General features: G+C 48.4%; 1 protein-coding gene across 3 annotated transcripts in view; it reads right to left on the bottom strand.

Moving 5' to 3' along the window:
* The window catches only part of cfap74 (cilia and flagella associated protein 74), a 219223-nt gene extending 203291 nt beyond the window's left edge, over nucleotides 1-15932 (bottom strand). For all 3 annotated transcript variants that reach the window (XM_043676311.2, XM_043676312.2, XM_087980219.1), the window contains exons 1-2: nucleotides 15695-15932; nucleotides 9502-9562 (exon numbers count right to left, since the gene is read on the bottom strand). In XM_043676311.2, coding sequence (XP_043532246.2) covers nucleotides 9502-9562; nucleotides 15695-15742 — 109 coding nt within the window. In that variant the 5' untranslated portion in view covers nucleotides 15743-15932. The remainder of the gene's footprint in view (nucleotides 1-9501; nucleotides 9563-15694) is intronic.
* Nucleotides 15933-16201: the final 269 nt, after the last annotated feature.

Genomic DNA, 16201 nt, shown 5'->3' with positions numbered 1-16201 from the left:
TCACTTCCAGCTGAGTGGAACTGCCCTTGTTTGGTTTCCTCTCTTATTTACCTGATAAGAGTCAATCTCTTTGAACAGTGTGACATTACCTCTGAAGAATTCAGCAATCTACCTTTGAACCTTTCCTCTTCTGCATGCTGCCCTCGATGATATCCTTCAATAATCCAGGCTCAGGTGCCAGATGACAATGTCTAGATCTTCGAACACGCTCTTCTTCATCCCTCCTAATATCTCCTACTTTGGTTCAGAGTTAGTTATCTTTGTTGAATTGCACTCTGTGAAGTAAGTTTGGTTTTTTTTCCAGTAAAGAAAGATTTAATTTAATCAGTCGTGGAATGTGATCATCACTTCCAGGGCAGCATTTATTGTCCATCCCTACTTGTCCAGAGGGGAGTAGTCTCAGCCTCCCAAACTCCTCACCCACTGTTGAACAAAGCAAGGGCACAACAGGAAGGCAAAAGGAGATTAGCTTGGAAATGGGGATGCTGAAGCAAAGACTGAAATTACTGGGGATGAAGAATCGTACGCCTTCGGCTGAGGAAAGAAAGCAGGAAATATGTCTTGAAAGTAAGGATGGAGCCTGGGTGCTCGTACCAAACAATAAAATTGTCAAAAATAAATAAAATTAGAGGAGGCTTCACAAGTTATATCCCCCAAAACATTGTAAATCAGAAAACATAAGGAAGGGAGGAATTCAAGAAAATTCCAGTCACCAAGCAAGTGGTACTAAGGAAATTATTTGAGTTGCAAGCTGACAAGTCTATGGGTCCTGATGATTAAGGTTGTAAAAATAGGGCTAATTAGATAATTGATACATTGCTTTCAATTCTCCAAACTTCCCTTAGTTCAAGGAAGATTCTATTAGATTGTAAATAGCTCCTTTATTAAAAAGGAGGGGAATAGAAAACATGAAACCTTAACCAGGTAGCTTGACATCTGACATAGGGAAAATGTTAGAAGCTACTATAACAAATGTTATAGAAAGGCAATTAGAAATGTTCAAGATAATCAGGTAGAGTTAACACGACTTTATAAAAATGAAGATTTTTAACCAATTTGTTGAGCTTTTTTGAAGAAGTAGCGTGCTGTGGGTAAAGGGGAAGGGATGCATGTACTGTACCTGGATTTCTAGAAGGCATTTGTTAATGATGCCACATCATGTATTATTGCAGGAAGTAAAAGCTTATCATAAAGGAGGTAACATTTTGGGAAAACAGACTACAGAGAGTAGGCACAAATGGGCTATTTTCTGTAATAAGTAGTGTACCACAGGGATCAGTTGGTGCCTCAACTCCTTACAATTTATATAAATGACTTGAAGGGACCAAGGGTATAGCTATTAGGTATACCTATTATAGTTCCTGATTACACAAAAATTGGTAAGAAAGTAAATTTTGAAGAAGATATAAGGATGCCACAAAGGGATGTAGATAAATTAAGTGAATAGATAAAAAGCTGACAAATGAAGTATAATGAAGAGAAAATATGAAATTGACAATTTTGGCAAGAGAAATAAAAAGAAACATATTATCTATATGGTGAGAGACTGTAGTGCTCTGAGATACGGAGGGATCTGGGTGTTCTAGTATATACTGTATATTGCAAATGTTTAGTATGCGTATACAGCAAGTAATTAGGAAAGCTAACAGAATGATATTGCTTATTGCAAAGGAACTTTAATGTAAAAGTATGAAATCTATGCTTTAGTTATACAGGCTATTGATAAGACCATATCTGTACTGTGTACAGCACTGGTTTCCTTATGAAAGCAAGGACGCAAGTGATTGGAAGCAGATCATAGAAGGTTTACTAAAACAAAAGTGAAGTAATATGGATACTGGAGATCTGAGGGTTATGACAGAGTCATATGAGACTCAAAGTATTTATATTGTTTTCTCTCCACAGATGCTTCCAGACCTGCTGAGCTTCATCAGCAATTTTGTTTTTTTATTTACTCGACTAATACCAGGATGAGCAAAAAGTTAGACAGGCAACGGTTGTATCTACTGAAATTTAGAAAGAGTGAAACATGATTTGATTGAAATGTATAAAATTCTGTGGAAATGATGTTTCCGTTTATGCAGAATCTAGAACTAGCAGTCATTATCTTACGATAAGGGGCCACACATTTAACACAGAGATAAGGAGAATATTTTTCTCACAAAAGTTTTTGAGTTATTGGAAATCTTTTCCTCAAAAGGTGAAATCTTTGCAGAATTTTATTTTAAGGCAGAGGTAGGTGCATTCTTAATAAGCAAGGGGTGGTGAAAGGTTATCAGGTGTCGGCAGAAGAGCTTATCACACATCAGCAGGTCATTTAGCCTGTTGTATCTTGTCAATTCTGTAAGATCTGTCCAATTAGTTGCATAAGTTGGTTAAGCCATAGCTGCAGTACTGTGTGCAGAAGAGATTCACCATGATGTTGCTTGGCCTGGAGCATTTCTACTTTGAAGAAAGATTAGATGGCCTGAGATGTTTTTCTTAAAGCAGAAAAGGCTGAAGGGGGGGGCCTGATTAAGCTGTACAATATTATGAATGGTGTAGGTAAGGTGGATGGGAACTTTTATCTTTAGTAGAGAGGTCAATAACCAGGGGGCATAGATTTAAAGTAAAGGGGATGGAGCTTAGAGGAAAATTAAGCAAGTTTTTTTCACTCAGAGGGTGTTGGGTATCTGTAACTCACTGCCTGAAAAGGTGGAAGAGGCAGAAACTATCAGAGCATTTCAAAACTACTTAGATAATCAGTTGAAGAGTCACAGCATAAAAGGCTATGAGCTAAATGCTGAAAAATGGGATTAGAGTTAACAGGTTCTTGATGACCAGCACAGACATGATGAGCCAAAAGGCCTCTTTCCTTACTGTAAACTCTACAAGCAGAAATATCCTTTCCACAGCCATCCTTGTCAAGACACTTTAGGATCTTATACATTTCAATCAAGTCATCACGTTCTCTTCTCCATTCTGTCGAATACAAGCCTAGACTCTCCAACCTTTCCTCATAAGAGAACCCACCCATTCCAGACAGAAGTTCAAAAAACTTTCTTTGAAATGCTTCCATTGCACTTACAACCTTCAACAAATAAGCTAGCCAATACTGTACATATTACTCCAGACGTGATCTCACTAATATATAAATGAAGCAGAAGCTATCTACTTTTGAATTTAATATTTCTCAGAATAAATCACAACATTCTATTTGTTTTCCTAATTACTGTTGAATGTGCATACTACAACAGGATACATATCCCCCTGCATCTCAGGTCTCACTAATCTCTCACTAATGTGCTTGTTTTTATTCTTCCTGCCAAAAAAGCACAATTTCACTTTTCCAACATTAGACTCCACTTGCCAAACTTTTGCCGACTCAATTATATCCCTTTGTAGCTTCCTTACATCTTCTTCACAAATTGTTTTCCTACATAGCTTTGTGTGATCAGTAAATTTAGCAACAATACCTTTGGTCCTTTCATCCAAGTAATTTATATCAATTATAAAATGCCATCAGTGTGGCCCATATCCCATGAAAATCGTGGATGTGACACCTGATCAAATGCTTTCCAGACATCGAAGTACAGTAAATCCATTAGCTTCCCTCTATCCTAAAAAAGGAGGGGGTGTAGCATTCCTAATCAGAGAGTGCATCACAGCTACAGAAATGAAGGTTGTTGAGGAAAGTTTGTCTACTGAGTCAGTATGGGTGGACGTTAGGAACAGCAAGGGTACAGCCACCGCATTGGGGGTTTTCTACAGACCCCCTAATAGCAGTAGAGAGATTGAAAATCTCAGAGGCGGGCAGATTCTGGAAAAATGCAGAAGTAGTAGGGTTGTAGTTATGGGTGATTTCAACATTCCCAATATCGACTGGAACCTAAGTGCAGATGGTTTGGATGGAGCCATTTTTGTCAGGTGTGTTCAGGAGGGATTCCTTATTCAGTATGTAGACAGGCCGACGAGGGGAGAGGCCATTTTGGATGTGGTGCTCAGCAATGAGCCAGGACAGGTGTCAGATCTCGTGGTGGGAGAACACTTTGGTGACAGTGATCACAACTGCCTCACATTTACAATAGCCTTGGAGAGGAAAAGGAGCAGTTACCGAGGGAAGATATTTAATTGGGGAAAAGGAAATTATGACACCATCAGACAGGAGTTAGGAAGTACAGATTGGGAACAATTGTTCCACAGGAAGGGCACAGCAGACATGTGGAGACTATTTAAGGAGCAGTTGTTGCGAGTGATGCACAAATTTGTTCCTCTGAGACAGGTAAGAAGGGGTAAAATTAAGGAACCTTGGATGACGAGAACAGAGGAGCTTCTCGACAAAAGGAAGAAGGCAGCTTACGGAAGGTGGAGGAAGCAAGGATCTAGCGCAGCTTTAGAGGATTACAGGCTTGCTAGAAAGGAGCTCAGAAATGGACTGAGGAGAGACAGGAGGGGGCATGGAAAAGGCTTGGCAAGAAGGATTAGGGATAACCCAAAGGCATTTTACTCATACGGGAGGAATAAGAGAATGACCAGGGAGAAGGTAGGACCAATCAGGGATAGTGGAGGGAACTTGTGCGTGGAGTCTGAGCAGATAGGGGAAGCCCTAAATGAGTTTTTTGCTTCGGTTTTCACCAGGGAAACGGACCTTGTTGTTAATTAAAACTTTGAGGAGCTGGGAAACAGTCTTGACCAGATCAAGAATGATGAAGTTGATGTGCTGGAAAGTTTGGAAAACATTAAGATTGATAAGTCCCCAGGGCCAGACCAGATTTATCTTAGGCTGCTCCGGGAAGCAAGCATGGAGGTTGCTAAGCCACTGGTGAGGATATTTACCTCCTCACTCTCCACGGGAGTCATACTGGAGGATTGGAAGGAGATGAATATTGTTCCTCTTATCAAGAAGGTAATAGGGAAATCCCTAGCAAATACAGACCAATCAGTCTTATGTCTGTGGTCAGCAAAGTTTTGGAAAGAATTCTGAGGGATAGGATTTATGACTATTTGGCAAAGCATGGTGTGATTAAAGGCAGTCAGCATGGCTTTGTGAGGGGCAGGTCATGCCTCACAAATCTTATTGAGTTCTTTGAGGAGGTGACAAGACAGGTCGACAAAGGTCGAGCAGTGGATGTGGTGTATATGGACTTCAGCAAGGCATTTGATAAGGTTCCCCATGGGAGGCTCATTCATAAAGTTAGGAGGTATGGGATACAGGGAGATTTGGCTATCTGGATTCAGAATTGGCTGGCTGACAGAAGGCAGAGAGTGGTTGTAGATGGAAAGTATTCTGCCTAGAAGTCAGTATTGAGTGGGGTCCTGCAGGGTTCTGTTCTTGGGCTTCAGCTCTTTGTAGTTTTTATAAATGACTTGGATGAGGAGGTTGAGGGGTGGGTTAGTAAATTTGCAGATGACACAACATTTGGAGGCGTTGTCGATAGTATAGAGGGCTACTGCAGGCTGCAATGCGACATAGACAGGATGCAGAGCTGCGCTGAGAAATGGCAGATGGAGTTCAACCTGGATTAATGCGAAGTGATGCATTTTGGAAGGTCGAACTCAAATGCTGAATATAGGATTAAAGACAGGATTCTTGGCAGTATGAAGGAACAGAGGGATCTGGGTATGCAAGTACATAGATCCCTCGAAGTTGCCACCAAGTGGATAGGGTTGTTAAGAAAGCATATGGTGTTTTGGTTTTCATTAACAGGGGGATTGAGTTTAAGAGCCGTGAGGTTTTGCTACAGCTCTACAAGTCCCTGGTGAGACCACACTTGGAATATTGTGTCCAGTTCTGGTTGCCCTACTATAGGAAAGATACAGAGGCTTTGGAGAGGGTGCAAAGAAGGTTTACCAGGATGCTGCCTGGACTGGAGGGCTTGCCTTATGAAGAAAGGTTCAATAAGCTCAGACTCTTCTCTCTGGAGAGAAGGAGGAAGAGAGGAGACCTAATCGAGGTGTACAAAATAATGAGTGGAATAGATAGAGTCAATAGCCAGAGACTTTTCCCCAGAGCAGATTGACTGGTATGAGGAGTCATAGTTTGAAGATATTAGGAGGAAGGTATAAAGGAGACTTCAGAGTAGGTTCTTTACGCAGAAAGATGTCAGAGTAGGTTCTTTACACAGAGAGTTGTGAATGCATGGAATGCACTGCCAGCTGTGGTGGTGGAAGCAGAGTCAGTAGGGACATTTAAGTGACTGCTGGACATGCACATGAACAGCAGTGAGTTTGAGGGATGCGTAGGTTAAGTTATTATATTTTACATTAGGATTAAACCTCGGCACAACATCGTGGGCCAAAGGCCTGTTCTGTGCTGTATTTTTCTATGTTCTATGTTCTATTCACAGTATGTGCTTCTTCCTCAGTTTGGATAAACATGTTTTTCCTTTACAAGCCCATGTTGACCCTGCCTGACTATCTTGAACATTTCAAGTGCCCTGCTATAAACTCTGTAATAATAACATCTAATGTCTTCCCTGTAATGTTTTAGCTCATGTTTTAACAAGCTTCATAATTGGGGAAGTACTAAATAGTGGGCAAAGGATCAAAATTGTGTCAAGAATAAATTGAAAATAGATATCCAAAAGTAAAATAATAGATACGGCTCAAGGTTACAAAAATAAAGGTTCTGTTTAGATAAGCAGAATGTAGAAGTGGTTTGGGTGGAGAAATGATTAAGACAAGTCACTTCTGGGCATAAAGTATGAACTCTCGAACAGTAATTACCACAGAATCGTGGAGATGTACAGCACGGAAACAGACCCTTCCATCCAACTCGTCCGTGCTGACCATATATCCAGACTTAATCTAGTCCCATTTGCCAGCACTTGGCCCATATCCCTCTAAACCCTTCCTTTCATATACCCTTCCAGATGCCTTTTAAATGCTGTAATTGTACCAGTCTACACCACTTCCTCTGGCAACTCATTCCATACTCACACCACTCTGTGTGAAAATGTTGCTCGTTAGGTCCCTTTTATATCTTTCCCCTCTCACCCTAAGCCAATGCCCTCAAATTCTGGACTCCCCCACCCCAGGGAAATTATCTTGTCTATTTTTCCTATTCATGCCTCTCATGATTTTATAATCCTCTATAAGGTCACCCCTCAGCCTCTGGCACTCCAGGGAAAACAGCCCCAGCCGATTTAGCATCTCCCTACAGCTCAAATCCTTGTAAATCTTTTCTGAACCCTTTCAAGTTTCACAACATCCTTCCAATAGGAAGGAGACCAGAACTGCACGAAGTATTCCAAAAGTGGCCTCACCAAGGTCCTATACAGCCACAACATGACCACCCAACACCTATACATAATACTCTAACCAATAAAGGAAAGCATACCAAACGCCTTCTTCACTATCCTGTGTACCTGCGACTCTACTTTGAAGGAACTATGAACCTGCACTCCAAGGTCTCTTTGTTCAGCAACACACCCCAGTACAAGAAAGAAAAAAAATGGGAGACTGTCAGAAATGTATGGGAATAGTCATCAGGGGTTTTAATCACATTTTGACTGGAAAAATCACATGGACAAAAGTGGGCTGAAAAAGAATTTCACAGAATGTTTTCAGGATAGTTTCTTGGAACAGCATGTACTGGAGCCAATCAGACAGCAGGCTATACCATACTTGATATTGTACAAAAGAGTAGATTTAATTAATTATCTCTTAGTGAAGGCACTTCGAGGAAACATTAATCATAATAAGATTGAATTTTACATTCAGCTTGAGGGAGAGAAGACTGAGTTCAAGTCTACTATTTTAAACTCAAATGAAGGCAGTCATGGGGCATAAAAGCAGAGTGGCTAGAGTGAACTGGCAAATTAGATTAAGGGATAAGTCATGGGAGATATGGTGGCAGACCTTTAAGGGGATACATCAGATGTCACAAAATAGGCATATTCCAATATGAAAGAAAAATTCCAAGGGGAGGACTAAAGCTAAAAATGTATGTTAAGAAAAAATGCATGTCAACAAACTGGGCAACATATTTTAAAAAAGCAAAGATTGGAAAAAAGATTAAGAAGGAGGGAAACACTAGAATATGAGAGAAACTAGCTAGAAACATAAAAAAGAAATGGAATTGAGTAGATGTCCACTTCTTCATCCAGAAAAGTGAGGAAGACAGAAACCAGGGAACAACAGCAGAGGATGCTAGAAAATCTCAATGGATTAGGCAGCATTTATGAAGGGAGAGAGACAGTGTTAATGCTTCAGTTCGATGATTTCTGTCAAACCTCTTAAACTACATTCTGACAAAAGGTCAGAATATTGTGTTTTTACTTATGCTGGAACAACCCTGTTAACTCCTTTCAATAATTATTAAATTATATTAAAAAGGGATTTCCTCTTAAACCTCGAGAAAAAAAACTCTACTTCAGTAGGGAATTCCAGCCAATGTCCACTATAACAACTTTAACTAAGGTCAACACTGACTCCAGAAACTCTACTGATCTATTTTGCAATCACACTGAAATATACTTGAAGAATGTGACACATATTAGGGTCCAGATAATGTTGATAACTTTTCAAGGTTTGGTTTCATCATTTGTTCCATTATATGAATACTGCAATGCATTACTGTGTTGGAACAAAATGTGATTTGTGGACAACACTCTCAGTAATGAGGGTACACATAGTTTTCACTTCTTTTTCCCATTATCTCAATCCAATCTATCTCACATTGCTGTCTGTTTTCTCCCCTTCCCCCATGAAGGCATTGATTACTTACAAGGTCAGAGTTTTGTAACCCCTGACAAAGAAAACTGCTGAAAACTAGAGTTAGTTATCATTTTTTTTTTTAAGAATCCCTACAGTGTGGAAACAAGTCATTAGGCCAAACAGGTCCACACAGACCTTCCGAAGAGTAACCCATCAAACCATTCCCCTACCCCATTGCTCTACATTTACCCCTGACTATCACAGCAGGTCAGGCAGCATCCAAGGAACAGGAGAATCGACGTTTCGGGCATAAGCCCTTCTTCAGGAATTCCTGTTCCTTGGATGCTGCCTGACCTGCTGTGCTTTTCCAGCAACACATTTTCAGCTCTGATCTCCAGCATCTGCAGCCCTCACTTTCTCCCTGACTATTACACCTAATCTATACATCCCGGAACACTATGGGCAATTTAGTATGACCAATTCACCTAAGCTGTACATCTCTGGATTGTGGGAGGAAACCGGAGCACCTGGAGGAAATCCATGCAGACACCAGGAGAATGTGCAAACTCCACATAGACAGTCACCCAAGGCTGGAATAAAAAGTAAACAATACGCATGCTGGTCCTCCAGAGGGATAGTGTAGGTAAAAACTTTGCAGTCATTCAGGAAGCAGCTGGCTACACAACTGGAATAAGAGGAGCTGATGGACTGAATGATCTCCCTCATATGCACTTATTACAATGTAAGGCAATGATACTAATATCTTAGCAATATGCTATCTGCGAAGAAAAATATTGAAAGTAATAATTCCATCTTTACTTATTTCTAATTCTTGTTCTCATTCAAATTTTGTTTCTCCCTCACCTTCATTTTCAACCTGATAAACATCCTCTTCCTCCATATTCAAATATTCAGTCTGCAGTGGCTGTAACATGGATAGAAATAAGAATTTCATGCATTTAATGCAATTGTTTCAAACCTAAATAATAATGATAAACACATGCCCTTTCCAAAAAATATGTCTGGACGCAAATTAAGCAAATTTCTGTTTACACATACAAAACTGCTGACAGTCACATAACTATATTGCCCTATTTAAGCAATTATTCACAGAATATATTTATTCGGGAACCATTCATAATTAGGTGCAATAAGTTAACAGTATTTATGCATTAACATAACATGTGGAGCTGAGTGTTGTTAAATGTACTACATTAGATGCAAAGTACCTTGCACAAAATTCATTTTTCATAGCAAGTAAGAGATAATAAGGGGAGGCAATGGTGCAGCGGTAATGTCACTAGAACAGTAATCCAGAGACAATGAGGTCTGCAGATGCTGGAGATCAGAGTTGAGAGTATGTTGCTGGAAAAGCACAGCACATCAGGCAGCATCTGAAGAGCAGGAAAGTCGATGTTTCAGGCCGAAGCCCTTCATCAGGAAGAGCCTCGCGTTAATATTCTGGGGACATGGGGTTGAATCCCAATATAGCAGATGCTGATATTTGAATCCAATAAAAATCTGGAATTAATAACCAGCTAGGCTAATGGTGACCACATAACCACTTTCAATTGTTGGAAAACCCCAGCTGGTTCACTAATGCCCTTTAGGGGAGGATATCTGCAATCCTGAGCTACAGGTGGCTTCAGACCCACAGCAATATGGTTGACTCTTAATTACTATCTGGGCAAATAGGGATGTGCAATAAATTCTCAATTAGTCAATGATGCCAATATCTTGTGAATAAATATAAAAAATTGTACTGCTATCTAATTATCACTACACTGAAGAAATTACAATCTTCAATTATAAAAGATAATGTTTGAAACCTGTTAGATGTTTGTTAAGAGAGTTTGCACTCTGCATCGAGTTTGACTATGTTTGCGTGGGATTCTTCCAATGCTCCAGCTTCCTCCCACAGTTCAAAAATGTGCAGGTTAGGTGGGTTAGCCGTGGTGGAAACCTCATGTAGGTTTACGGTGATTGGGTGGTGGGGGTCTGGGTCGAGGTGGGCTGTTCTTCGGAAGGTCAGTGCAAACTGGATGGGCTGAATGGCCTCTTTTTGAATTGGTTTGGATTAGGTTTACTGTCACATGTACTTACACGAGGTGCAGAAGAGGACTTATGGTCCAGTGCAGAATCTTTTGGATTCAATGATTCTATCAATTTTTTTCATAATAAGGAAAATATAACATTTGACACCAGTTCTTCATGTTATTAGTTGACTGCAAATTAACACAAAGTCTTTGAAATTTTTTATTCCATTCAGATACTATATAAATACAATTCATTATCGTTACACATTATACTTTGCTAAATAGTCCTGAGCTGAAGTCTGGTTTATATCAAGACACAGTTCCATTGATATCAGCCACTCTTTAATACAATGCTTGAGTGTTAAACTTACAAAGCTAGTATTGGCAGCTAGGTTATTGGATTATGGGGACAGTTAAGATTTAGCTAATTTTGTGTGTGCCAATAGTTCACACATACACAAACATGCTCAAAGGAGCTCACTGAGTATGGATCAGGGAGAGAAATCCTGCTTGATATAGTTTTACTTGTTCCTATTTCAGAAACAATAAGACCAACAACATCTCATAAAACTAACTCTGCAGGATGCAGGGATCAGGCTCAAGTCTGTATTCTTCAGTAGCTAACTACATAGCTTCCACTGGAGAACTCTTGTAGCTTTAAGGGATTGGGGGAGGAATTGGGAACTTCTCAAAGTTTAAGGAAAGAGGCAGATAGTTCTTTGGGGTGGGGTGGGGTGGGGTGGGGTGGGGCGGGGCGGGGGGGAATGGGCAGGTGGCAAAAGGGAGGTGAAGAGCTCTTGTAGGGGCTTAACAGGAGGGCAGACTGGGGGACTGCTGCTGACAGGATAAGCTCTGGCGGGATTTGCTTGGGAGAGCTCAAGGGGAAAGAGGGAAGAGCTCTGAGGGACGTATGAAGAAGGGGGGGGAAGGTCAGGGAAGTTTAAGTGGGAGAGCTCGGGGGAGTATGAAGGGAGGAGAGTTTTGAGAGATATGAGGAGGGGAGAGTTCAGGGGGCGGAGTATGAGGGAAGGGAGGTGAGTTGGGGGGGATATGAGGAGTGGAGAGCTCAGGGAGGAGATTTGAGGAGGGGAGAGCTCGGGGGGTATGAGGAGGGGAGAGCTCGGGGGGTATGAGGAGGGGAGAGCTCGGGGGGTATGAGGAGGGGAGAGCTCGGGGGGTATGAGGAGGGGAGAGCTCGGGGGGTATGAGGAGGGGAGAGCTCGGGGGATGTGGGGGGAGAGCTCGGGGGATGTGGGGGGGGGAGAGCTCAGGGGATGTGAGGGGGGAGAGCTCGGGGGTGGGGTGAGGGGGGAGAAGCTCGGGGGGTGTGAGGGGGGAGAGCTCGGGGGGGGTATGAGGGGGAGAGCTCGGGGGTTTGTGAGGGGAAAGAGCTCAGGGGGTTTGTGAGGGGGAGAGCTCGGGGGGTGTGAGGGGATAGTCATCGGGGGGTGTGAGGGGGGATAGTCATCGGGGGGTGTGAGGGGGGAGAGCTCGGGGGTGTGAGGGGGGAGAGCTCGAGGGATGTGAGGGGGGAGAGCTCGGGGGATGTGAGGGGGGAGAGCTCGGGGGATGTGAGGGGGTGTGCTCGGGGCGATGTGAGGGGGGAGAGCTCGGGGGGATGTGAGGGGGGAGAGCTCGGGGGGGATGTGAGGGGGGAGAGCTCGGGGGGGATGTGAGGGGGGAGAGCTCGGGGGGGATGTGAGGGGGGAGAGCTCGGGGGGGGTGTGAGGGGGAGAGCTCGGGGGGGGTTTGAGGGTGTAGAGCTCGGGGGGGGGTGTGAGGGGGTAGAGCTCGGGGGGGGGTGTGAGGGGGGAGAGCTCGGGGGGGGGTGTGAGGGGGGAGAGCTCGGGGGGGGGTGTGAGGGGGGAGAGCTCGGGGGGGGGGTGTGAGGGGGGAGAGCTCGGGTGGGAGGGGTGAGAGCTCAGGTGGGAGGGGAGAGCTTGGGGGGGGTATGACAGGGAGAGCTCAGGGTGGTATGAGGAGGGGAGAGCCCGGGCGGATGTATGAGGGGGGAGAGCTCGGGGGGGTATGACGGGGAGAGCTCGGGGGGATATGAGGAGGGGAGAGCTCGGGGGAAGGAGGTATGAGGAGGGGAGAGCTCGGGGGGGTATGAGGAGGGGAGAGTTCGGGGGTATGAGGAGGGGAGAGTTCGGGGGGTATGAAGGGAGAGCTCGGGGGGGGGTATGACGGGGAGAGCTCAGGCGTGTATGAGGAGGGAGAGCTCGGGGAGGGTATGAGGAGGGGAGAGCTCGGGGCGGTGTGAGGAGGGGAGAGTTCGGGGGTATGAGGAGGGGAGAGTTCGGGGGGTATGAAGGGAGAGCTCGGGGGGGGTATGACGGGGAGAGCTCAGGCGTGTATGAGGAGGGGAGAGCTCGGGGGAAGGAGGTATGAGGAGGGGAGAGCTCGGGGGGGTATGAGGAGGGGAGAGTTCGGGGGTATGAGGAGGGGAGAGTTCGGGGGGTATGAAGGGAGAGCTCGGGGGGGGGTATGACGGGGAGAGCTCAGGCGTGTATGAGGAGGGAGAGCTCGGGGAGGGTATGAGGAGGGGAGAGCTCGGGGCGGTGTGAGGAGGGGAGCGCTCGGGGGGGTATGAGGAGGGGAGCGCTCGGGGGGTATGAGGAAGGGAGAGCTCGGGGGGGTATGAGGAGGGGAGAGCTCGGGGGGGTATGAGGAGGGGAGAGCTCGGGGGGTATGAGGAGGGGAGCGCTCGGGGGGGGTATGAGGAGGGGAGCGCTCGGGGGGTATGAGGAAGGGAGAGCTCGGGGGGGTATGACGGGGAGAGCTCAGGGGTGTATGAGGAGGGAGAGCTCGGGGGGGTATGAGGAGGGGAGAGTTCGGGGGTATGAGGAGGGGAGAGTTCGGGGGGTATGAAGGGAGAGCTCGGGGGGGGTATGACGGGGAGAGCTCAGGCGTGTATGAGGAGGGAGAGCTCGGGGAGGGTATGAGGAGGGGAGAGCTCGGGGCGGTGTGAGGGGGAGAGCTCGGGGAGGTATGAGGAGGGGAGAGCTCGGGGGGGTATGAGGAGGGGAGAGCTCGGGGGGGTATGAGGAGGGGAGCGCTCGGGGGTATGAGGAAGGGAGAGCTCGGGGGGGTATGACGGGGAGAGCTCAGGGGTGTATGAGGAGGGAGAGCTCGGGGGGTATGAGGAGGGGAGAGCTCGGAGGGGTATGACGGGGAGAGCTCAGGGGTGTATGCGGAGGGAGAGCTCGGGGGGGGGAAGAGGAGGGGAGAGCTCGGGGTGGTGTGAGGGTGAGAGCTCGGGGAGGTATGAGGAGGGGAGAGCTCGGGGGGGTATGAGGACGGAGAGCTCAGGGGAAGGGGGTATGAGGAGGGGAGAGCTCGGTGGGGTATGAGGAGGGGAGAGCTCGGGAGGGTGTGTGAGGGGGGAGAGCTCGGGGTGGATGTGAGGGGGAGAGCGCGGGGGATGTGGGGGGGAGAGCGCGGGGGATGTGGGGTGGCAGAGCGCGGGGGATGTGGGGGGGGAGAGCTCGGGGGATGTGGGGGGGGGGAGAGCTCGGGGGATGTGGGGGGGGGGAGAGCTCGGGGGATGTGGGGGGGGGGAGAGCTCGGGGGATGTGGGGGGGGGAGAGCTCGGGGGATGTGGGGGGGGGAGAGCTCGGGGGATGTGGGGGGGGGAGAGCTCGGGGGATGTGGGGGGGGGAGAGCTCGGGGGATGTGGGGGGGGGAGAGCTCGGGGGATGTGGGGGGGGGGAGAGCTCGGGGGATGTGGGGGGGGGGAGAGCTCGGGGGATGTGGGGGGGGGAGAGCTCGGGGGATGTGGGGGGGGCTCGGGGGATGTGGGGGGGGGGCTCGGGGGATGTGGGGGGGGGCTCGGGGGATGTGGGGGGGGGGGAGGGCTCGGGGGATGTGGGGGGGGGGGAGAGCTCGGGGGTGGGGTGAGGGGGGAGAGCTCGGGGGTGGGGTGAGGGGGGAGAGCTCGGGGGTGGGGTGAGGGGGGAGAGCTCGGGGGTGGGGTGAGGGGGGAGAAGCTCGGGGGGTGTGAGGGGGGAGAGCTCAGGGGGGAATGTGAGGGGGGAGAGCTTGGGGGGGTGAGGGGGAGAGCTCGGGGAGTATGAGAGGGAGAGCTCGGGGGTGGGGTGAGGGGGGAGAAGCTCGGGGGGTGTGAGGGGGGAGAGCTCAGGGGGGAATGTGAGGGGGGAGAGCTCGGGGGGGTGAGGGGGGAGAGCTCGTGGAGTATGAGAGGGAGAGCACGGGGGGGTGTGAGGGGGAGAAGCTCGGGGGGGGTGAGGGGGGAGAGCTCGGGGGGTAGGAGGGGGAGAGCTGGGGGGGGGATGAGGGGGGAGAGCGGGGGGGGGGATGAGGGGGGAGAGCTCGGGGGGGGGATGAGGGAGGAGAGCTCGGGGGGGGGGATGAGGGGGGATAGCTCGGGGGGGGGGAGAGCTCGGGGGGGAGAGCTCGGGGGGGGGGGATGAGGGGGGAGAGCTCGGGGGGGGGGGATGAGGGGGGAGAGCTCGGGGGGGGGGATGAGGGGGGAGAGCTCGGGGGGGTGAGGGGGAGAGCTCGGGGAGTATGAGAGGGAGAAGCTCGGGGGGGTGTGAGGGGGAGAAGCTCGGGGGGGGGGTGAGGGGGGAGAGCTCGGGGGGGGGTGAGGGGGGAGAGCTCGGGGGGGGGGTGAGGGGGGAGAGCTCGGGGGGGGTGAGGGGGGAGAGCTCGGGGGGGGGGTGAGGGGGGGAGAGCTCGGGGGGGGGGGTGAGGGGGGAGAGCTCGGGGGGGGGGTGAGGGGGGAGAGCTCGGGGGGGGGGTGAGGGGGGAGAGCTCGGGGGGGGAGTGAGGGGGGAGAGCTCGGGGGGGGGTGAGGGGGGAGAGCTCGGGGGGGGGGTGAGGGGGGAGAGCTCGGGGGGGGGTGAGGGGGGAGAGCTCGGGGGGGGTGAGGGGGGAGAGCTCGGGGGGGGGGTGAGGGGGGAGACGCTCCAGGATGGAGGGTGGGGTTTGGTCCGTGTGCCTTCCCCCCACCCCCGGGATACACAAAACCCGGACCGGTAAACCCCAGCGCTCCTCACCTGCCGACCGCCCATATCCACCCGAGGCCCAGGCTTCGGGCCTAGCATTTGGCGGTTTCCATAGTAACGGCCGGGCGGAACAGTCCGCGATTTTCGGGGGTGGGTGGTTTATAATCAACGAAACTGTAGCGAAGTGTCTGAATGGTGAACACAGTAATTATACATAACCTTCCTGATGTACAGGAGGCTTAATGAGGCAGTGCTTTGGGGTGTTGCTGGGTGATTTTCTCTTGGTGTGAAAGCGGAGATGGAACATGCGGTTACTAGGGAAGCTGCTGCTGAGGAGGGACACCTTCCAGAACCTTCTTCCTTCATCCACCCTGCAATGTCAGCTCCTGGGAAAGAGATCCTCCAACTGCCCTTCACAAGGTGGGGCTCAGCTCCTGTAGTCCTCCTGTTACAGTAATAATTAATAATATTAATTATTGTTCATATTCCCATCCACCAGACATCACAAGATGCAGGAGCAGACCATTCAGCCCATCCAGTCTGCTCTCCCATTCAGTA

Source organism: Chiloscyllium plagiosum, unplaced genomic scaffold (genome assembly GCF_037043375.1).
Source record: "Chiloscyllium plagiosum isolate Xiang-an unplaced genomic scaffold, Cpla_swu_hap1 HiC_scaffold_37, whole genome shotgun sequence".
NCBI lineage: Eukaryota > Metazoa > Chordata > Chondrichthyes > Orectolobiformes > Hemiscylliidae > Chiloscyllium > Chiloscyllium plagiosum.
This window is presented reverse-complemented; position numbering and strand designations above follow the sequence as displayed.